Source organism: Triticum dicoccoides, chromosome 6B, assembly GCF_002162155.2.
Source record: "Triticum dicoccoides isolate Atlit2015 ecotype Zavitan chromosome 6B, WEW_v2.0, whole genome shotgun sequence".
NCBI lineage: Eukaryota > Viridiplantae > Streptophyta > Magnoliopsida > Poales > Poaceae > Triticum > Triticum dicoccoides.
In genome coordinates this window covers 179,998,240-180,017,121 of record NC_041391.1, presented here as the reverse complement: position 1 = coordinate 180,017,121, position 18,882 = coordinate 179,998,240, and the positions used below count along the sequence as shown (strand labels likewise).

The 18,882-nt window shown below is 52.5% G+C and overlaps 3 protein-coding genes across 3 annotated transcripts; 1 reads left to right on the top strand and 2 right to left on the bottom strand.

The window, feature by feature from the left end:
• Positions 1–4,598: 4,598 nt before the first annotated feature.
• On the bottom strand, positions 4,599–6,956 carry LOC119323601 (L-type lectin-domain containing receptor kinase SIT2-like). Its single transcript, XM_037597293.1, has one exon. It carries the CDS (start codon positions 6,814–6,816, stop codon positions 4,774–4,776), a length of 2,043 nt encoding a protein of 680 aa, XP_037453190.1. The 5' UTR covers positions 6,817–6,956; the 3' UTR covers positions 4,599–4,773.
• Positions 6,957–10,106: 3,150 nt separating this feature from the next.
• LOC119325243 (protein FAR1-RELATED SEQUENCE 5-like) lies at positions 10,107–13,527 on the top strand. Its single transcript, XM_037598986.1, has 8 exons — positions 10,107–10,245; positions 10,356–11,970; positions 12,047–12,523; positions 12,594–12,670; positions 12,753–12,780; positions 12,879–12,955; positions 13,040–13,099; positions 13,186–13,527. Exons 1-8 carry the CDS (start codon positions 10,108–10,110, stop codon positions 13,399–13,401), a joined length of 2,688 nt encoding a protein of 895 aa, XP_037454883.1. The 5' UTR covers position 10,107; the 3' UTR covers positions 13,402–13,527.
• Positions 13,528–14,797: 1,270 nt separating this feature from the next.
• Positions 14,798–17,968, bottom strand: LOC119322730 (putative linoleate 9S-lipoxygenase 3). The gene is made up of 3 exons (XM_037596241.1): positions 17,720–17,968; positions 17,321–17,622; positions 14,798–17,222 (listed from the first exon to the last, which is right to left on the bottom strand). The coding sequence occupies exons 1-3, from the start codon at positions 17,886–17,888 to the stop codon at positions 15,072–15,074; spliced, it is 2,622 nt and encodes an 873-aa protein (XP_037452138.1). The 5' UTR covers positions 17,889–17,968; the 3' UTR covers positions 14,798–15,071.
• Between the last annotated feature and the right edge of the window lie 914 nt (positions 17,969–18,882).

The window sequence follows — 18,882 nt, the reverse complement described above, 5'->3', positions numbered from 1 at the left end:
GCGCCGCCCTCCAGCCGCGCCGCCTTACTCCCTGCCGCGCCGCCGCTCCAGCGCCGCCGCACCTCCCCTCTAGACCATGGCCTCCCCCGGTTCCACCGGTACCTCCCGCAGCCGCCGCACCAACCCGTTCGAAGGTCTCGATCCATCGTCATCCGCGACCTCAACATCCTCGCCCGGGTTCCCGTCGTCCTCGACCACCTCACCTCCATGTACTATGCCTGGAAGACGTACTTCTCCCTCGTGTTCCGTGAGTATAATCTCCGGGATCACATCGATGGCTCCGTGGACTCCCGCTTCATGGAGGACGATGAGGAGTGGACGGCCATCGACGCCACTCTCATCCGTTGGTTCTACACCACCATCTCGAAGGACCTCTTCCACACGGTGGTCTTCGCCGACGATGACGCCCACGCTGTTTGGACCAAGCTCAACGGCCTCTTCACCGACAACGCGCTCCAACGCAAGGTCTTCTTGCACGGCGAGTTTTTTGGGTGCCAGCAGCTTGAGTCGTCTGTTGACGATTATTGCATGCGCCTCAAGAAGCTTGTTGATGAGCTCCGTGACCTCGGCGAGAAGGTCTCCGATGAGCTTCTCCTCAGCATCCTCATCGCCGGCCTGAATGATGACTTCGGGAACGCCGCCTCCAACATCCCCCTCATCACCAATCCGACCTTCCCCAAGATCGTCGCGTACCTAAAGCTGGAGGAGCGGCGGATGCGGATGTCACGCACCCGGGCCACTCATCGCCGGTACCCGTGGCGGTGCGCCGCCCACCGCCCCGGCCCCACCGCCTCGGGCCCCTTCCAAGCGCCGCCGCCGCCCGGGTTTCCCTACCCGGCGCCGCTGCAGGCCCCTCCGCCCCCCGCCGAGCAGCAGCAGCGACGGGGCGGGCATCGCGGCCGAGGAGGCCGCAAGCAGCAGCAGCCGCAGCAGCCAGCTGCCCACGGCGGGGCGCCCCGCCATCCGCAGCGCCCGCTACCGCCGGCGCCCTGGCAGGCAGGCCAGAACCCTTGGACGGGGGTTGTGCACGCGTACTCCATGCCTATCCCGCGTGCCCCCGTCCCCGGCTCCTTTGGCGCCTGCCCAGCCCCTCACCAGGCCCTGTACGCGGCCCCTCAGGCGTACCAGCCCGTGCCGCTCTACGGCCCCTCGGGCTATGGGTATGTGGCGCCACCGCCTCAGCCAGCGCCGTCTGCCCCGGCCCTCCCGCCGGCGCCTTGGGATCCCGCGCTCCTAGCGGCTCTCCACACCGCCCCACGCTGCAACAGTACACTGGCGGTGGCGACTGGTATATGGACACCGGAGCCACGGCTCACATGGCCGCCAAACCCGGTAACCTTCTTGCCGCTCACCCCGTTCACACCGCTACTCGCATTACCGTGGGTGACAGCTCTTCCATGCCCATTACTCATGTCGGCCATGCTGCTTTTCCTTCTAACTCCATGCCATTATATCTTTCTAATGTGCTTGTTTCTCCTGACATCATTAAAAATCTTGTTTCCGTTCGTTCTCTTACACGTGAAAATCCTGTTACCGTTGAATTTGACATGTTTGGCTTTTCTGTCAAGGATGCCCGTACCCGGATGATGCTCCACCGATGTGACAGCCCCGACGAGCTCTACCTGCTCCACTCACCTACCTCATCCGTTGCTGCACCCATGGCGCTTTCTGCCGTAGTGGACCTTTGGCACGCTCGTCTCGGTCATCCCAACATCGCCACCCTTCGTCATATTCTTCGGAGTTTTTCATTCACGTGTAATAAGATCGACGATCACACTTGTCATGCTTGTCGCCTCGGCAAACATGTTCGTCTTCCTTTTAGCAATTCCTCGCATGTCGCATCATACCCGTTCGAGTTAATTCATAGTGATGTCTGGACCTCTCCTGTTGCAAGTAACACGGGCTATCTTTATTACCTTGTCATACTTGATGATTTTTCGCACTATGTGTGGACCTTCCCGTTGCGGGCGAAAGTCGGACTCTGTTGCCACTCTCACCGCTTTCTACTCCTATGTCTCCACGCAGTTTGGACGTCCCATTCATGCGTTGCAAACAGACAACGGGAAGGAGTTCGATAACCTTGCGATTCGCAACCTTCTCGCCACACACGGCACGATCTTTCGTCTCACTTGCCCGTACACTTCGCAACAAAACGGCCGCGCTGAGCGCGTGCTACGCACTTTCAATGACTGCGTTCGCACCCTTCTCTTTCACGCCAACGTGCCACCACATTTTTGGCCCGACGCGCTTGCCACCGCATCACTACTCATTAACATTCGTCCCTGTCGCACTCGCGGGAATTTTGCACCTCATCACCTCTTGTTTGGCATGCCACCCTCCTATGCTGAGCTCCGCATCTTCGGTTGTCTGTGCTACCCCAGCATCGCTTCCAGCGCTCCTCATAAGCTCGCACCTAGGTCTGTGGCCTGCATTTTTCTCGGCTATCCTCCTAACACCAAAGGCTACCGCTGCTATGATCCTATATCTCATCGGGTGATCACTTCATGACACGTTTACTTTGATAAGATGGTTTTTCCGTTCCAGCAGGTACCTTCAGATATTGCGGCCTTGCCCGCTCCCGGTGATGGCCGCCAACGAGCTTCTCTTGGGCCGCCTCCCGGCTTTGAGGGTGCCCCCGGGCCACGGGTCGAGTCTCTCCCCGATTGGCTGCCCTAGGGGCCGCACCTCCCTCGACGCCCGCGACGCCCCCGGCGTCCCCGGCCTCGACCCTGCCGGCGGCCTCGTCCGCCGCCACGTCGGTGGCCTCGTCCGCCGCCACGCCGGCGGCCTCGCCCGCCGACTCGCCGGCGGCCTCGTCCGCGGCAGCCTCGACCGCGGCAGTCACATCGGAGGCGGGCTCGTCTTCGTCCTCGCCCACCTCCCCTCCGGACCTGCTGCCCCGCCCGATGACTCGCTCTCGGGCTGGCACCCTTCGCCCGAGCACGCGGTACCCCAGCGATGAGTATCTTCTCGTTGCTTCCGCCTCTGAGCCGTCTCCTCTCCCATCGTCAGCTCGAGCCGCCCTTCGGGATCCTCATTGGCTCGCTGCGATGCAGGAAGAATTCGACGCGCTCCAGCGGAACCGTACCTGGCAGCTCGTCCCTCGGTCGCCCCGTGCCAACATCATCACGGGCAAGTGGGTCTTTCGACACAAGACTCGTCCGGATGGCACTCTCGAGCGCTATAAAGCTCGCTGGGTGATTCGGGGTTTTCGGCAACGCGCGGGCGTGGACTTCACCGACACATTTGCCCCGGTTGTTAAACCGGGCATGATCTGCGCCGTGCTCCAGCTAGCCGTGTCCCGAGCATGGCCTGTGCACCAGTTGGATGTGTCCAACGCCTTCTTGCACAGTCACCTGGCTGAGCAGGTGTTCTGTGAGCAGCCCACCGGCTTCGTCGACGCCACGCATCCAGATCATGTGTGCTTGCTCTCCCGTTCGCTCTACGGGTTGAAGCAGGCACCTCGAGCCTGGTACCAGCGCATCGCCGCCTTCCTGCAGACGCTCGGATTTACATCGACTCGCTCCGATGCGTCCCTCTTCGTGTATCATCACGGAGCTGACACGGCCTACTTGCTGCTATACGTCGACGACATCATTCTGACGGCATCCACTGTCGCCCTCCTCCAGCGGCTCACTGCTCGTCTTCGTGATGAGTTTGCCTTGAAGGATTTGGGTCATCTGCATTATTTTTTTGGCATTGAGGTGGTTTGACGGCTAGATGGGTTCTTCCTGCATCAGCAGCGCTATGCCCATGAGCTTCTTGATCGAGCTGGCATGCTTAACTGCAAGCCCGCTCCCACGCCAGTCGACACCAAGGCCAAGGTCTCCGCTTTGGAGGGTTCGCCTGCATCTGATGCGGCATTCTACCGCTCCATTGTGGGTGCCCTGCAGTACCTGACCCTGACGCGCCCCGACTTGCAGTATGCCGTTCAGCAGGTCTGTCTTCACATGCACGCTCCGCGCGACTCTCACTGGACTCTGGTGAAGCGTATCCTCCAATACATACGCAGCACCCAGTCCTTGGGACTTACGCTGACGGCCTCCACCTCCACCGACCTCGTCGCCTACTCTGATGCGGACTGGGTTGGCTGCCCGGACACACGGCGCTCCACCTCGGGGTACTGTGTCTACCTTGGGCCGTCCCTGATCTCTTGGTCTTTCAAGCGACAGCCCACCGTCTCCCGCTCGAGTGCCGAGGTTGAGTATCGAGCAGTGGCTAACGCCGTTGCTGAATGCTCTTGGCTCCGTCAGCTGCTTCAGGAGTTGCTTTGTGATGTTCACAAGGCTATGCTCATCTACTGCGACAACGTCTCCGCCGTTTACCCCTCCGCCAACCCGGTCCATCATCGTCGAACGAAGCATATTGAGCTCGATATACACTTCGTTCGTGAGCAGGTGGCTCTTGGGCGCATCCGGGTTCTCCACGTCCCGACGGCGCAGCAGTTCGCCGACGTCATGACGAAGGGACTGCCTACTTCTGTTTTCGAGGAGTTCAGGTCCAGTCTTTGCGTCTCCGGCGACGCTTCGACTGCGGGGGGTGTTGAATATATGGTTTGTACATGTCTATTGTATAGTCTGGCCCACCTCCTAGTCTTTGTATAGTTGAGGTTGTGGCCCACTTTGTACTCCATATATACGTGCGCTTTGCACCGATCAATACATCGTGAAGCATTGCCAAAACAATCGTTTCCAACATATACCATACACAAGTATGAGCTTAATTGCCCATATACAAGAGACAAGGAATACAAACCAATGTTAACACCATACCCTATCTCTCGTGCACAAGGCTAGTGAGGCTGTTAATGCTCTCCACAGATGAAGGATACGACATGACGTACGAATCAAACCCTTCATTCTGCATGAACGCCAGCATCTGGAGGCTCAGGTGCGCCGGAACTAGCTCCGGCACCGGCATATCACCATTCAGGTACTGCAAGACTTGCCGCATAGTAGGCCTTGCTTCAGGAAACGGGTGAGAGCACAACAACCCCACCTTTAGCACCACACACGCCTCATCGGCATCGTAGTCGCCCTGGAGCTTGCTGTCCACCGTCTCAACCAGTGACCCCCTGTTCCAGTGCTCCACCACCCAGTCTGCCAGCATGAGCTGATCATCCTTTGAATCTTGCATGATGGGCTTCTGCCCACAGGTGACCTCCAGCACGAATATGCCGAAGGCAAACACGTCGGTCAGGATGGTCGCCTTGCTGGTACGGCCAATCTCCGGGGCTAGGTACCCTATGGTTCCGACGACATGCGAGGTCTCCGGGTCGGCAGTGTGGTCATACAGCATCGCGAGCCCGAAGTCGCCGAGCCGGCCGTTCATGCCGCTGTCGAGCAACACGTTGCTGGCCTTGATGTCGCGATGGACGACAACTTTCTCCCACTCCTCGTGGAGGTAGATCAATCCCGATGCAATGCCTTTGATGATCCCAAGCCTCTGAACCCAATTCAGAGTACCGTTGTGCTTGTCGTTGGCCTCTTGAGGCTGAGAATACAGGTACTTGTCGAGGCTCCCGTTTGGCATGTACTCGTACACCAGAAGCAGCTCACCTTGCCGGCGGCAGTAGCCGAGCAGCTGGACGAGGTTGGGGTGCTGCATCCGCCCTATGCTGACGATCTCGGCGACGAACTCCTTCATGCCCTGCTTCGAGCTGTGCGACACCCTCTTCACCGCGATCTCGCATTTGGACGCCGGAAGAACTCCTCTGTACACTCTGCCGAATCTTCCTAACCCCAGCAGGTTCTTGTTCTTGAACCCTTCCGTGGCGCGGAACAGATCCTTGTAGGAGAAGCGGTGCGGCCCGAACTCCACCTCCCACTCCTCCCTCAGCTCGCTGTACCTCAGCTGCCTTCTCCTGAGGAGGACAAGGGCCGTCCCCACGAAGAGGACCAGCGCGGCAGTGGCTATGGGCAGGATGACCTCCATGGCCTTGGACCTCGGCTTCGGGAACTCGCGGGGCAGCTTCGGCAGCTTGGCGATGTCGATGGCGGGCGCGGGGCCGTCCAACGCGAAGCTCCATCCAAGGATGTAGTGCTGGGAGCTGACCAGCCCTGTCGAGGACGAGAAGCCGATGTACGCGGTGTCGGGGATCACCGCCGAGAGGTCGTGCACCACCGAGAGCAGCGGCCTCGCCGGCCTCCGCATCCCGAGGGGAGCCAGGGTGACGTTGATCCTGCCGGTCCCGCCGTCGTAGTCCACCCATACCTGCATCGCCTCGTGGCTGATGAGCGTCAGGTTGCGGAACTCGCCGCCGCTGCCGTCGTCGTCGTCGTAGTAGCCGGCGTCGGTGGAGTTGGCCGAGACGAGGCTGTTGATGTCGATCCCGACGTGGTTGTCGCTGAGGTCCCTGAACTCGTTGTTCTGCATGGTGTCCAGCTCCACCGCGAAGACGCGGTTGGTGGCGTTGCCGTTGTTGCTGGTGTTGAGGAGGCCGAGGTACTGCGCCGCCATGGCGCCCGACAAGTTTGCGGTCGGGGCGACGAAGAGCGTGACGCCGTTGGCGCTCACGTCGGGGTAGGCGGACAGGATGCCGAACACGAAGGAGGACGAGAAGGAGCGGCCACGGAGGCGCAGCGGGGTCGGGTAGATGGCGTGTCCTTTCTGGCGGAGCGTGCCGTTGGTGAGCTCCAGGAGGCCGCTCTCTGTCACCGACGCCGCGCCGTCGAGGAGCAGGCCGCTGCTGCCGGCGAAGCCGGAGTAGACGAACTGGTGGTCGTCGTCACCGGCGCCGGCGGCGGTGCGGGCTACATGGTTTATTATGAACCCCACGAGTAGGAGGCGTATGAGCACGAGCTTCTTGGCAGCCATGGTTGTCACTTCACTCACGGTCGAGGCTATTTTTCTCTAGTAGTTGCGCAGAGCCAAGCAAAAGTAGTGGTACTTTTCTGCTTGATGCTCTCGCCGAGACTAGAGTTGCACAAATCATCGAGCATCAGAAGAGAAAAACTGAACCTTAGTCAGTCAAAGGGAGTCGCTTAGTCTAACTTCTACTATGTCCTTATGTCCTTGCTGCTCATCAATATACTCGTATACTCGACAACAACATGTGAGAGAGAGATTACACATCTGATGGGGGGAGGCAGGAAGTTTCGCTGCTGTCTTTGACGGGCAATGTCCAAAGTCGTCGATGGGCACAGTTGCCACCCGTAGCATGCTGTTTTCTTTGGGTGTGAAACCATAGCAGTCCCGATCAGCTAGAAACGTTTTCATAGGTGTCATGCTCACTCCGCGTCTTTGGATACGTTTGCGCCGTGATTCGTGCATTTGTGTGCTCTCAGAATAGGTAAAAAAACAGGTAATGTTTGTACGTTATGAATACATGAAATAGTTCCAATATACATGTTGGTGTTGTACATATACTCCCTCCGTTCCCAAATATAAGTCTTTTTAGAGATTCCAACGAGTGACTACATACGGAGCAAACTGAGTAAACCTGCACTCTAAAATATGTCTACATACATCCGTATGTTATAGTCAATTTGAAATGTCTAAAAAGACTTATATTTAGGAACGGAGGGAGTACGTTGTATGTACTGCCGTATTTTCCTGTTCTCGACTATGGGAGGACCTTATATGTTTATCATTTTATATGCTTCCTGTTCATCTCCTTACTTCCGTCTCTGCATTCTTAATTAGTTCTTTTTTTTATTCATCCACATTGTTCTTCGTTGTTCTTCCATATTTTTTATTTCCCTTTGAATCCGATCCTTTCTACCGCGTTTGTGTTCACACAATTTCTTTCCTTCGTGCTTTACGTACTGCATGTTTTGTTTCCGCCACTAATATGGGATCTTTTCGAACTGAGTTTGATGGATTGAAGTTACAGTTCCATAGGTGATTTCCTTTTTTACTCTTTCTCTTTTCCTACCTTTCTTTGTTAATCGGCATTCGTTGTCTTATCTTTCTACCTGCCATCTTATCCGTGCAGATTACCGGACTTAAGATCAACCAATGGAACCTCATCTTTACCATCTGTTCTGCCTCAAGTACGTGGAAAAGATTTGGATGTTACTATACTTCATTTGTCACACGATTCTGCATCGGCAAATGAGGAACATGCTTTTCTTTCCGAAGAAACTTCTTTCACAAATTCACATATTCAAATTCACTAATCTATCCCTTCTGATGCTTAACCGACCATGCCGATCAATATACTAGGTGTTTCTGAAATCTCTTTCTTCCATACTAGTTGTTTATTTGTTCATTCAAGTTAGGTCATCTGAAACGTGTTACTTAACACTAGTGTAGACGAGTCTATACAAACGGTTTTTATCCGCATATACACAGTTTTAAACCGTCGCCTTGCCTAGATAGGCGACAGGGGGTCCATCCCACACGATCCAGATAAAATCATCGGTGATATCTCCTCTGGTCACACACGCGGCGAAAGCGCTCATGTGCGATCGAGGGAGCTGTCACAAACAATTGTGCGGGGCAAATCATGTGAGATTTTCGTGGCGGATCCAGCCATGCCGTTAACTCCACTAGCCGACGGCCATGGCGGAGCCGGCCGCCCACGGCTCACGCCGCCGTCACCCCGCTCGCTTGAGCGGCCAGATTGGCCCATCTGCTCTAGCCGGCGACCTCAACCGCCCAGCAGGCACACCACCTCGACGCCTAACACGCTGCCGTCGCCGACGAGCTCTGGCGCGTCGCCGCGCTGTTGCGCCTGCCGCCAGCATTTCATCTAGGCCTGGCCGCTTCGGCCCTCGCCAGAGGCATCTTTGTTCCTGTATGGGAGGAGCCCATTAAAACTTGCTGCATGGGAAGACTAAAATTGGGCATGTGCCAAGATTAGACTTTCAAAAATTAAATTAATTTGAACTAAAATCATCACAACCGTGAACAAAATTTATAGAACAAGAAACAACTAGCATGGACAAAAATATCACACGGAAAATCATAATACCATGAAGTGGTGGTGAACCGAAGAAGGAAAATAATATGAGCATTGCTACCATCTCCGAAGAAAAAATGAACAAAAATTATGGTTGCCATGAACAACTTTTTTGCCTTGTATGAAAAAAAAATGAAAACATCTAAAAACAAAGAGAAAAGAGAAAACGAAAAACTTCGGAGGAAGAAGTGGTCGACATCAGCAAAATCATCAACATGTGTCGTTATGAAGAAAATCTGACTAATGTCAAATTCAAAATCAGTAGACAGGCAAATATATGATGGTAGCAATCTCATAGCACCCTAATCCCACTTCATGTCTGATCTCAATCCCAACAGCTGATTCCCGATTTCAGAACCCCACGTACGTACGTACATACATCCTTCGTCGCTCTAATAGGTACCTGGGACTAGGGTTTTCTTTATTTTCCTCGCGTCTATGGCGGCCACGCCCAAGGGCCTCGACGGCGGCGGCCAACCGGCACGACGCAGCAGCGAGGACCTCTCTTCCATGACCTCGCCGAAGAAGCTCATCGCCGGCGGCCTGTCGGACGGCTCGTCCATGGCGGATGCATGCCATGATGTTGGCCCGGCGGACACCACGTTCATGGCGGCCGTGCAGCAAGATGCATCCAGCTGCTATGTGATACCGCAGTCCTCCATGGCGGCGAACTCCCGGCCGGTGGTTCCAATGTTATCTAAGGCGCCACATCCATCTATAACTCTTCCAGTCCCGGTAAGTGATCCATGCGGCCAAGCTGGCTGAGTGATTGCACTAGTCCAGTGCTTGGCAACTATCTGATTGCTTACACTGAAACTCGTGAACTATGAAGCTTATGCAACCCGGAAGCCAAGAAGAACATATGGTGGGTGTGCGTCAAGACATCGTTCTGGCCGGCCGGACAAACTCGTCAACCGCGGCGACGCGTCAAGGCGCGTCCAGCAGCTCCGTCATGCATTCAGTCAGGGCGGCGCCAGCGGCGGCGACGGCGATATGTGGGTCTAGGACTTGTCCTATCACGGTGCGTGTGAGATGCATGGGTACATAAGTATTCAGAATATACATGTGCATAGTTCTGCGCTAGCTTGGTTCATACATTCGATGCTAGCCACTGTTATATATAGCATTAGTTGTAGAACTGAACTTGAAAATATGTAAATTAATAATGTTGAATTATGTTGTTCGAACGCCAGGAGGAAAATATGGAATTCTGTAAATCGACGAACAGTGCAATGGGCGAGTCGATCCGTGAGCCTATGACGCCGAGAAATATGTTTACCCATGATACTGGCCTGGAGTTTGTGGGAGTTGATAAAGGAGAAGAAAATTGTGTAAGTAAGGTAAATAATACCATATAAACCTATCTTTTAATATAAAATATGTATCGATTGATTTTAAAATAATTATACTACAATGCTGATGGTGTTGGTGTATTTCATGTGTGTAACAGGATAATCCGAATGCATCTTCAAAGCAGATTGTGCCAAAGAAGGGAATGAGTTTTGATTCTGAAGAAGAGGCATACAAGTTCTATAACGCGTATGCCAAAAGTAAAGGATTTAGTGTCAGATGGACACACAGAAAAGCAAGAGCAGATGATACCTTATCTGCTAGGTATTTAGTTTGCAGTAAGGAAGGAGTAAAGGGTAAACATAGCACACATGAGACGAGGAAAGAACGGGCTTCTACGAGGACAGATTGCAAAGCTCGTGTTCAGTTCCATATTACTCCGGCGGGTGTTTGGTTGATTCAGAAGGCTGTCAATGAGCACAATCATCACATGGTATCTCCGGACAAGGCACACATGTTAAGATCACAACGACAGCTACTAGATGTCGATAAACACATGATCAACCACATGCGGTCAGCAGGTATACGACCATCAAAAATATATAATTATTTTGAAGAATGGTGTGCAGGAGCACAAAATGTGCCTTTCTTGGAGATGGATTCCAATAACTATATAACAAGAGAGCGTAGCAAGTATTTGGAGACCAAAGATGCCCAAACTCTCATGGAGTATTTAAAGAACAAACAAGTGGAAGATCCATCATTTTTCTATGCTGTGCAACTTAATAAAGAGGATGGTACACTAGCAAATTTCTTCTGGGCTGATGGACAATCAATAATGGATTATTCTTTATTTGGAGATGTTATTTCTTTTGACACCACATTCTCCACCAATAAGTTTGAAATGCCATTTGCTCCTCTGCTTGGTGTTAACCATCACAAGCAGACTATTGTTTTCGGTGCTGCAATAATATTTGATGAAACTGCCGACTCGTTTGTGTGGCTTTTCAGCACCTTCCTACAAGCAATGTCCGGTAAGGAGCCAAAAACAATTTTCACTGATCAGTGTGTTGCAAGTATGAATGCAATTGCAGAGGTATTCCCGAACGCAAGCCATCGCCTTTGTCTATGGCATCTATATCAAAATGCCGTTAAACATCCGAGTCATGTTATTGCTGACCATCCGGAATTTCTTTCTGAACTCAAGCAGTGTGTATATGAAGAAAGGTCAGTTGCACATTTTGAATCAAGATGGCATGATTTATTGGTTAAATACAGCCTTGAGGATAATTCTTGGATTAACAATACGTTCAAATTTCGTGAGAAGTGGGCAACCGTATATAGGCGAGATTCATTTAGTGCAGACATGACATCGACCCAGAGGAGTGAAGGGATGAACAATGCCTTCAAAACAACATTCAATGGAAAACTCTCGCTTTCAGAGTTGCTAGAAAAATATGACAAGTGTGTCGCACGTCTTCGACGCGAAGAAAAATATGAAGATTTTCAATCGCGCCATACAGACCCAGTGCTTTGCATAGCTAGACATCCTTTGTTGAAGGAGGCAGCTGCATCATACACGAGGTCACTCTATACTTATTTTGAAGAGGAATTTCAGAGGCAGTTTACTTGGTCATGCACTCTGTTGTGTAATGAAAGCACAATCAACACGTACAAAGTTAAATCCTTTTATCGAGAGGATGGTGAAGCCATTGTCGATTTTAACCCAACAACTTTGGAGATATCTTGTTCTTGCAAGTTGTATGGATGTGTGGGTATGTATACATTCTTCGTCCGTCAACTAATATGAAATTATAGGATTAACCTAATGGTTTGCTATTAATTTTGTAGGTATTTTGTGCAAGCATGCTCATAAAGTTTACAATTTTTGTAATATTGTCACATTGCCAAGCCAATACATAATGAATAGATGGACAAAGTACGCAAAACAAGATATCTTCAATTCTAAAGTAGGGGTTAATGATAATGCAGAATTGCAGTGTGCCCAAATTTCTCGAAAGATGCTATCGCTTGCATTGAAGTGTAAACCCTCAAAGGAGGTTCTTCGACACCTAGACAATGGTATTGATAAGTTGGCTTCTGAAGTATGTGAGTTGCTAAGCAAAGTAAGTGTGGATGAAAATGAGGAGACAAGATGTTATGCTGAATTTACCGCAGATGTTGATAAAGCACGGGTATCATTTCGAGCCCCTAAACGGAAAAAAGGCCCAATGGAGAAACGGTCAAAAGATGCACTGGAAGCACCAAAGAAAGGAAAAGATAAGGCTACATCAAAGAAAGGAAGAAGTAAGGCTGCATCAAAGAAAGGTAGGTTTACTGTTTATTTCCCTAGGTTCGAGTAGTTTCCCATCTTATACAAAAATAACATAATGTGCAGGGGGAGGTATAAAACATACCGCAGTGTCACGTACAACCGAATTAACAACACATCCGGTTGGACCTTCAGAATTTTTAGTAAGTATATCAAATGTTTATACTATATAATTCTTATATTTACATGGTGACATAATTTATTATATTCATTCTATTTAAACAGGGGTCATTGGAACTCAGTTCAGAGACGGGTATGTTTATTATTTATTTTCCTAGGTCTGAATACTTTCTATTTTTCCCTGTAATCTCGCATTTTTGAATACAAACACATAAAAAACACAATGTGCAGGGAGAGGTATAGGACATTCGTCAGTGTCACGTACAAGGGAATTAACAACACATCCAATTGGACCTTCGATATTCCCGGTAAGCATATCAGTAAAAGTTTATACTATATGATTCATATTTGACATGGTGACATAATTTATCCCATTAATTTATTTATAACAGGGGTCATTCGATCATACAACGGAATTAACAACAAATCTGATTGGACATTCAGAATTTCCCGTAAGCATATGAATAATGTTTTATACTACGCGGTTCATATTTTTGACATGGTCAAATAATTTATTTCATTCCTCTTACTGAAACAGGGGTCATCAAATCCGAATGCTTGTTTTCAAAATATAGCTCCATCATTGACGACATCCCTGTCATTTGGTGATTATTCTGCTTTCTATGCTCCACCACGCATTCCAGGGGAATTTACAAGTTTGTTGCTTCAAGCTGATAAACAAAACCCAACACTGTCTACCGTTCGGCGATTGGATTTCAACGAAGGTACAAGTACAAGCAGGTTTCAGTGGTGACATCTGTTCTAGTCATCACATAAACCACAAGAACAGGAGGCAACTGCATTAGCAACGAGCTCATGTGTCCTTTTCATTTTTATTGTCTGGGTTTTCCTTACGGACCTGTAAACAAATATATTAATTTTAGTGGTTGTTCTTTGGACCATCAGGCCAACAAAACACATCGAGATGAACATATATTTGTTTCTCATGCTTCGAAAACCATTCTATGCATTTCAATTGTGCCAAATGAGCTCATGTGTCCTTTTCTTTTTCATGTGTGGATTGTACCTTATAAAGACGTAAACAAATATTGTACATCCACACTTAGATCAAAGCATAGGTTCAGCAAGTCATGCTGAAGAGGAGAGCAAACCAAATTTGTGTAGTACTAAATTGAAAAAATCATCATGGCAATAAATGTATTTGTTTCACAAAATCATCATGGAGTTTGGGCAATGAACAATATAATTTCATGAGAATCAGTACATGGGATCGATCGGTGGGCACGAACTTGTGATATACAAGCACGTAACGGAACCCAGCTTGATACGTCTCGGCGCTGCTGTGGCCAAAACGAGTTGCTACGACCACTCACGGCGTCTTAGTGTGCACCAACATGACCGTCGAGTCCGGCCAGAAAGCAATCATGGCATACGGCCGCCATGGTCGAGCCCAAGCAGTCCGTCTCGCCGCGACCATGGAGACAAGCAAGTGCACCGGCAAGGAGCAGTTAGACGCATCTCTACGAGGAGTCAGTCCGGCCGTCCCCAACGACGCCTTGGCGCACGGCCGCCATGAACGTGCTGTCCGCCCGGCCAACATCGTGGCGTGCATCCGCCATGGACGAGCCGTCCGACAGGCCGCCGGTGACGAGCTTCTTCGGCGAGGTCATGGAAGAGAGGTCGTCGTTGCTGCGTAATGCCGGTTGGCCGCCGCCGTCAAGGCCCTTGGGGTTTTGGAACGCGACGACGGAGACAAACAAGTGCACTGGCAAGGAGCAGTTAGACGCGTCTCTACGAGGAGTCGGTCCGGCCGTCCGCAACGACGCCGTGGCGCACGGCCGCCATGAACGTGGTGTCCGCCGGGCCAACATCGTGGCATGCATCCGCCATGGACGAGCCGTCCGACAGGCCGCCGGCGACGAGCTTCTTCGGCGAGATCATGGAAGAGAGGTCCTCGCTGCTGCGTCGTGCCGGTTGGCCGCCGCCGTCGAGGCCCTTGGGCGTGGCCGCCATAGACGCGAGGAAAATAAAGAAAACCCTAGTCCCACGTACCTATTAGAGCGATGAAGGATGTACGTACGTACGTACGTGGGGTTCTGGAATCGGGAATCAGCTGTTGGGATTGAGATCAGACGTGAAGTGGGATTAGGATGCTCTGAGATTGTCAATGCCACATGTCGCTCATCCGATAGGGTCTCACAAGCTGGTCTATGAGACCCGGTCTCATACAATTTTTTTCCGTATATATGTCCAGCTCAACACACTGGCCGACCACAACCCTTCATCCGTGCCATCCCACGGGCTTTCCATTGCGGCCAAAACAACTTCATCAACACGAAAATAAACACAACTCGCCTCAACGTGAACGAGCACGCTTCTGGCCACTCATGAAACGTGCACATGCAGCGTTCCTTATTTGCAATGGGAAACATACAACAATAACATAAAACGGCATAACATCGATCAGATGGAGATGCTGTTGGGGATGCCCTTGGCTGTGATCCCGGTGGCGCTCTCACCATCGATGTCAGATGTGTTGGGGTAGAGTAGCATGTAGGGGAATTTTGCTGGCCCATTCCGGTTCTTGAGTTGGCGATTCGCGTTCATATTCATGATCCTCTTCTCGATGTCGATCAACTTCTGGCTGAAGTCCTCGAACGCCTTTTTCGCCTTGACATCTGATGTCCACTTTGGCTCATCACGCTGCCCCAGGTAGACTTCGTCGGAGGAGTGGTTGGACAGGACCTCGATCACGGACACTCCAATGATGCTTTGCAGCTGGCTCGTGATGGTGTGGATGAAGGCCAGGTCCGGGTCAGTCTCCACCTCCTTGTACTCCTTGGTGCCCGGCTCCGGCATCTGTCGCCGGCTCACCGTCGGACGGTTGGGGAGGTATCCTGCGTATGAGTACTGGCCAAAGTTGACGGCTGCATGCAGCGCAGAGGCGATCCAGATGATGGTGGCGCATGACCTGACGAGCTCGTTCACGGTTGTCATCTTGGGCCACCAGGGCTGGTCTTTGATGTCGCCATGGCCGACCTCACGCACCTCCTTCCACCATGCCTGTAGCTCGACGTCGGACCGAAGCACGTCATCACAGGGGTAGTAGATCCTGCAGTACTCGTCGACCCAAGTCTCGATGGCCGACCAGACGGCCAACCCATCCACCGCGTACGGGTAGTCCTTGATGTGCAGCGACACTCCGCACGGGCTCTCCGTGTCCGCCTTCGCCACACCCCTCTTGATCAGGTCTACCGGCAGTGCCTGCTCGGTGAAGTTCCAGTTCCTATAGACTTCAGAGGAGATTCTCAGTGCGTGCTCACCTGGACAGACGGTCATCTCGAAGAAGCCACCGGCGCTGATGAGGACCTGGCGTGCCAGGGCGTTGATGGTCATGGTGTCGCGGTAGTGTGGCTGCAAGAGCTTGTGGATGGGGTGCGTGACGCTGAGCTGCCGGTTGGTGGCGATCACGAATGGCTCGATGACTGCGTGCGTATGGAGCCAGTGGCTGATGAGGCCGTGCCACGCGGAATCGTTCACAGCGGCGTAGGCCTTGGCCAGCTGCCAGATGGTGTCCTGGACAGCCCACTCCGACTCCGAGCCACAGGAGGGGGGCGTGTAGACCTTGCTGTCGGCGCCGACCACTTTGGTGCCGAGGTCGTTAAGTAGGGGCTTGCTGAGCTCGATGGCGATTGGCTTGAGAGTGCCGTCATCTTGCAGGAAGAGCAGCGTCCTGGTGGCGTAGACGAATGTGTTTGGGAGGCTGTTGATCTTTAGCAGGTGAGGCATGAAGTTGTCGTGGTGGTCTAGGATGAAGAGCCTCTTGGCGTCGATTGCCTTGTCGACGTTGAGCTTGCCGAGGTTGTGTTGGATGTGCTCCACCGTGATCTTGCTCGTCTGGTCACCGTACCCTTCAAGCGTGCTCCTCGGAGGGAACACGTTCAGGCGGGTGATGATGTGTGGGTTGAGGCCGGCGAGCATCTCCCGGGCGAACTCCTCGTCCGTTCGCCACGCGAGCTTGTCCTCCTTGATGACATGCGGCATGGGCATCTTGAGGAGGAAGTCCCCGCCGGCCGGCATGATGCTCCTCAGCGGCGGGAACGATTTGAACAGCTCGTCCAGGGCGGGGATGTCGGGGATCTTAAGCCCGCCTTCGTAGAGCTTGTACATGTCCTCAAAGTCGTCGAACTCGCGCGGCGAGACGGAGTCGAACTGCTGGCGGAGGAGGGGGAGGATGCCGCCGGAGATGGCCTTGATGAGGTAGGCCGTGAAGTCGGCTTTCTTGACATGGTTGAAGTTCTCGTCGCGGGGGACGTAGAACTGCTGGAGCACGGGCAAGACGTTCCTGCTCTCGCACGTGGGGTCGGTCACCATGGGCTTCCTGCCGGTGCGGCCTCGGCGCGGGTATGGGTACAAGCTGTCGGGGCCGCCGAGGGTGGGGCGAGGATTCTTGTGGTCCGGATCGCCGAGGTCGTTGTAGAGGTCGTAGCGGTAGACGCGGTCGTGCTCCTCGTAGGCGCCGTTCTTCTGCCTGGGGTCGTCCCCTCGCAGGATCCGGAGCTCGTCCTCTCGGAACGGCTGCAGCAACGTCGGCATCTCGCTTGGCAGGTACGTCTGCATGGCATATCAATCGTGCTTGTTCAGTTCACTTACTAATTGTTCATGGCCCGATGCTAGAATATGTCCAGCTAGAGCTAGGCGAGCACACTTACGTCGTTGGTGAAGAAGACTCGGTCGTAGTGGTACTTGTTGGTGTTGTAGACCCATGAGTTTGCGACGAAGACGATGGGGCCGGCGTGGCCGGGGACGTCGTCGATGGTGATGGTCTTGAGGAGGAACTGGGTGGCGTGGTAGTTCCGAATGATGACGGCGCCGGGAATGCCTTGCTTCTTCACGTCCCAGTCGAAGGTGACATCGTAGGTGGTATCGCCGTGGTTGATGGGGGGCAAGTGGAGCACCCAGTGTTCAACTCGCTCCTCCTCGCCCAAGAGACCCCTGGTGCCGCTCTCGTCATCTGCATCCATCCATGCCATTCCATCATTAGCTTGCTTAGTCAGTTTGTGGGGGATTACTACTAGCCATACATAAATGAAGAGAAGGATGTTGCTTACTGGGGTCGGCGACGGTGGAGCTGATGAGCTGGCAGGTGACGCCTTTGGTGGTGACCTCGTCCCAGGTGTCGTGGCTGAGGGGTTGCTGCCAGTGGTTCAAGTCGAGGAGGTTCCTGCGCATGAGCACCACCTTCCCCTTGAGCTGCGGCGGCGTCATCCACCCAAACATCTTCCTCACGCTCTCGCTCCGCTCCTTGGCTGGCTAGTTGATCGATCAACTAGCGCTCAGGCTGCTTGCTTGCTTGATTTGGGACGATGAAGCTCACGAGTGCCCTTTTATAGGAACCGGGGGTCGGAGGAGCGTGTGCCGGAGCTAGCTCTGCGTGTTACACGACTATGGTTGCCGTCGTTCTCTACGTACCCTGGCAGGCCCGCGTCGTCTTCCTTCCCGGCGTCCGGTTCTCGCAGCGACGTGTGGCGCCGGCCGGCCTCCACCGGTCGCGCGTTATCGCGTCGCTGCATGCGGACGATTCAGTCGATGCCATGCAAATAACCCATGCGAATTTGCATGTGCGCATGTGTGTACATGGTAGACCTATTAAGTGATCACACAAGGCGACGGAGTTGAAGAAAATGCATCCACCGTACGTACACTGTTTATCGCACTCTTAAGTACGTAGTCCTGCCAGTAGTTACTTGATTAATCTAGTGGTTATAGCTTCTACTGGAATGTCTGAAAACGCAGGACCGGACGTACATACATACAGGAGATAAGGCTCGGGAACGATGGGAGGAGGAGGGAGAGCAGGAGAACCATACATTGATATACATGTGATGTACGTGCATGCTACTCGACGCTGCTCGTCATCGCTGTCTAATAAATGGCCGGCGCATTCGTCGTCCGAACCCTAGCTAGCTAGCTGACACTGTCGTCTCGTCTCTCGTGATACACGCTCCGACCTCGACTTGTACTATTGACTTCGGAAGTTCCTATGGAATGTCAAGGCTCCAGCTAAAATTAATTTTTATTCTGTGGCTTCTCCGCAGAAAAAGTATTTTTACCAGAGACAATCTTTTAAAAAGGAGGCGGAAAGGTGACAAAAACTATGTTTTCTGTGGAAACGATGAGACCATTGATCATTTTTCTTTTCTTGCTCTGTTGCTAAACTCATTTGAAGCCTAATTAGATGTGCTTTTGATTTGCGATCAGTTCCGGCTGATCT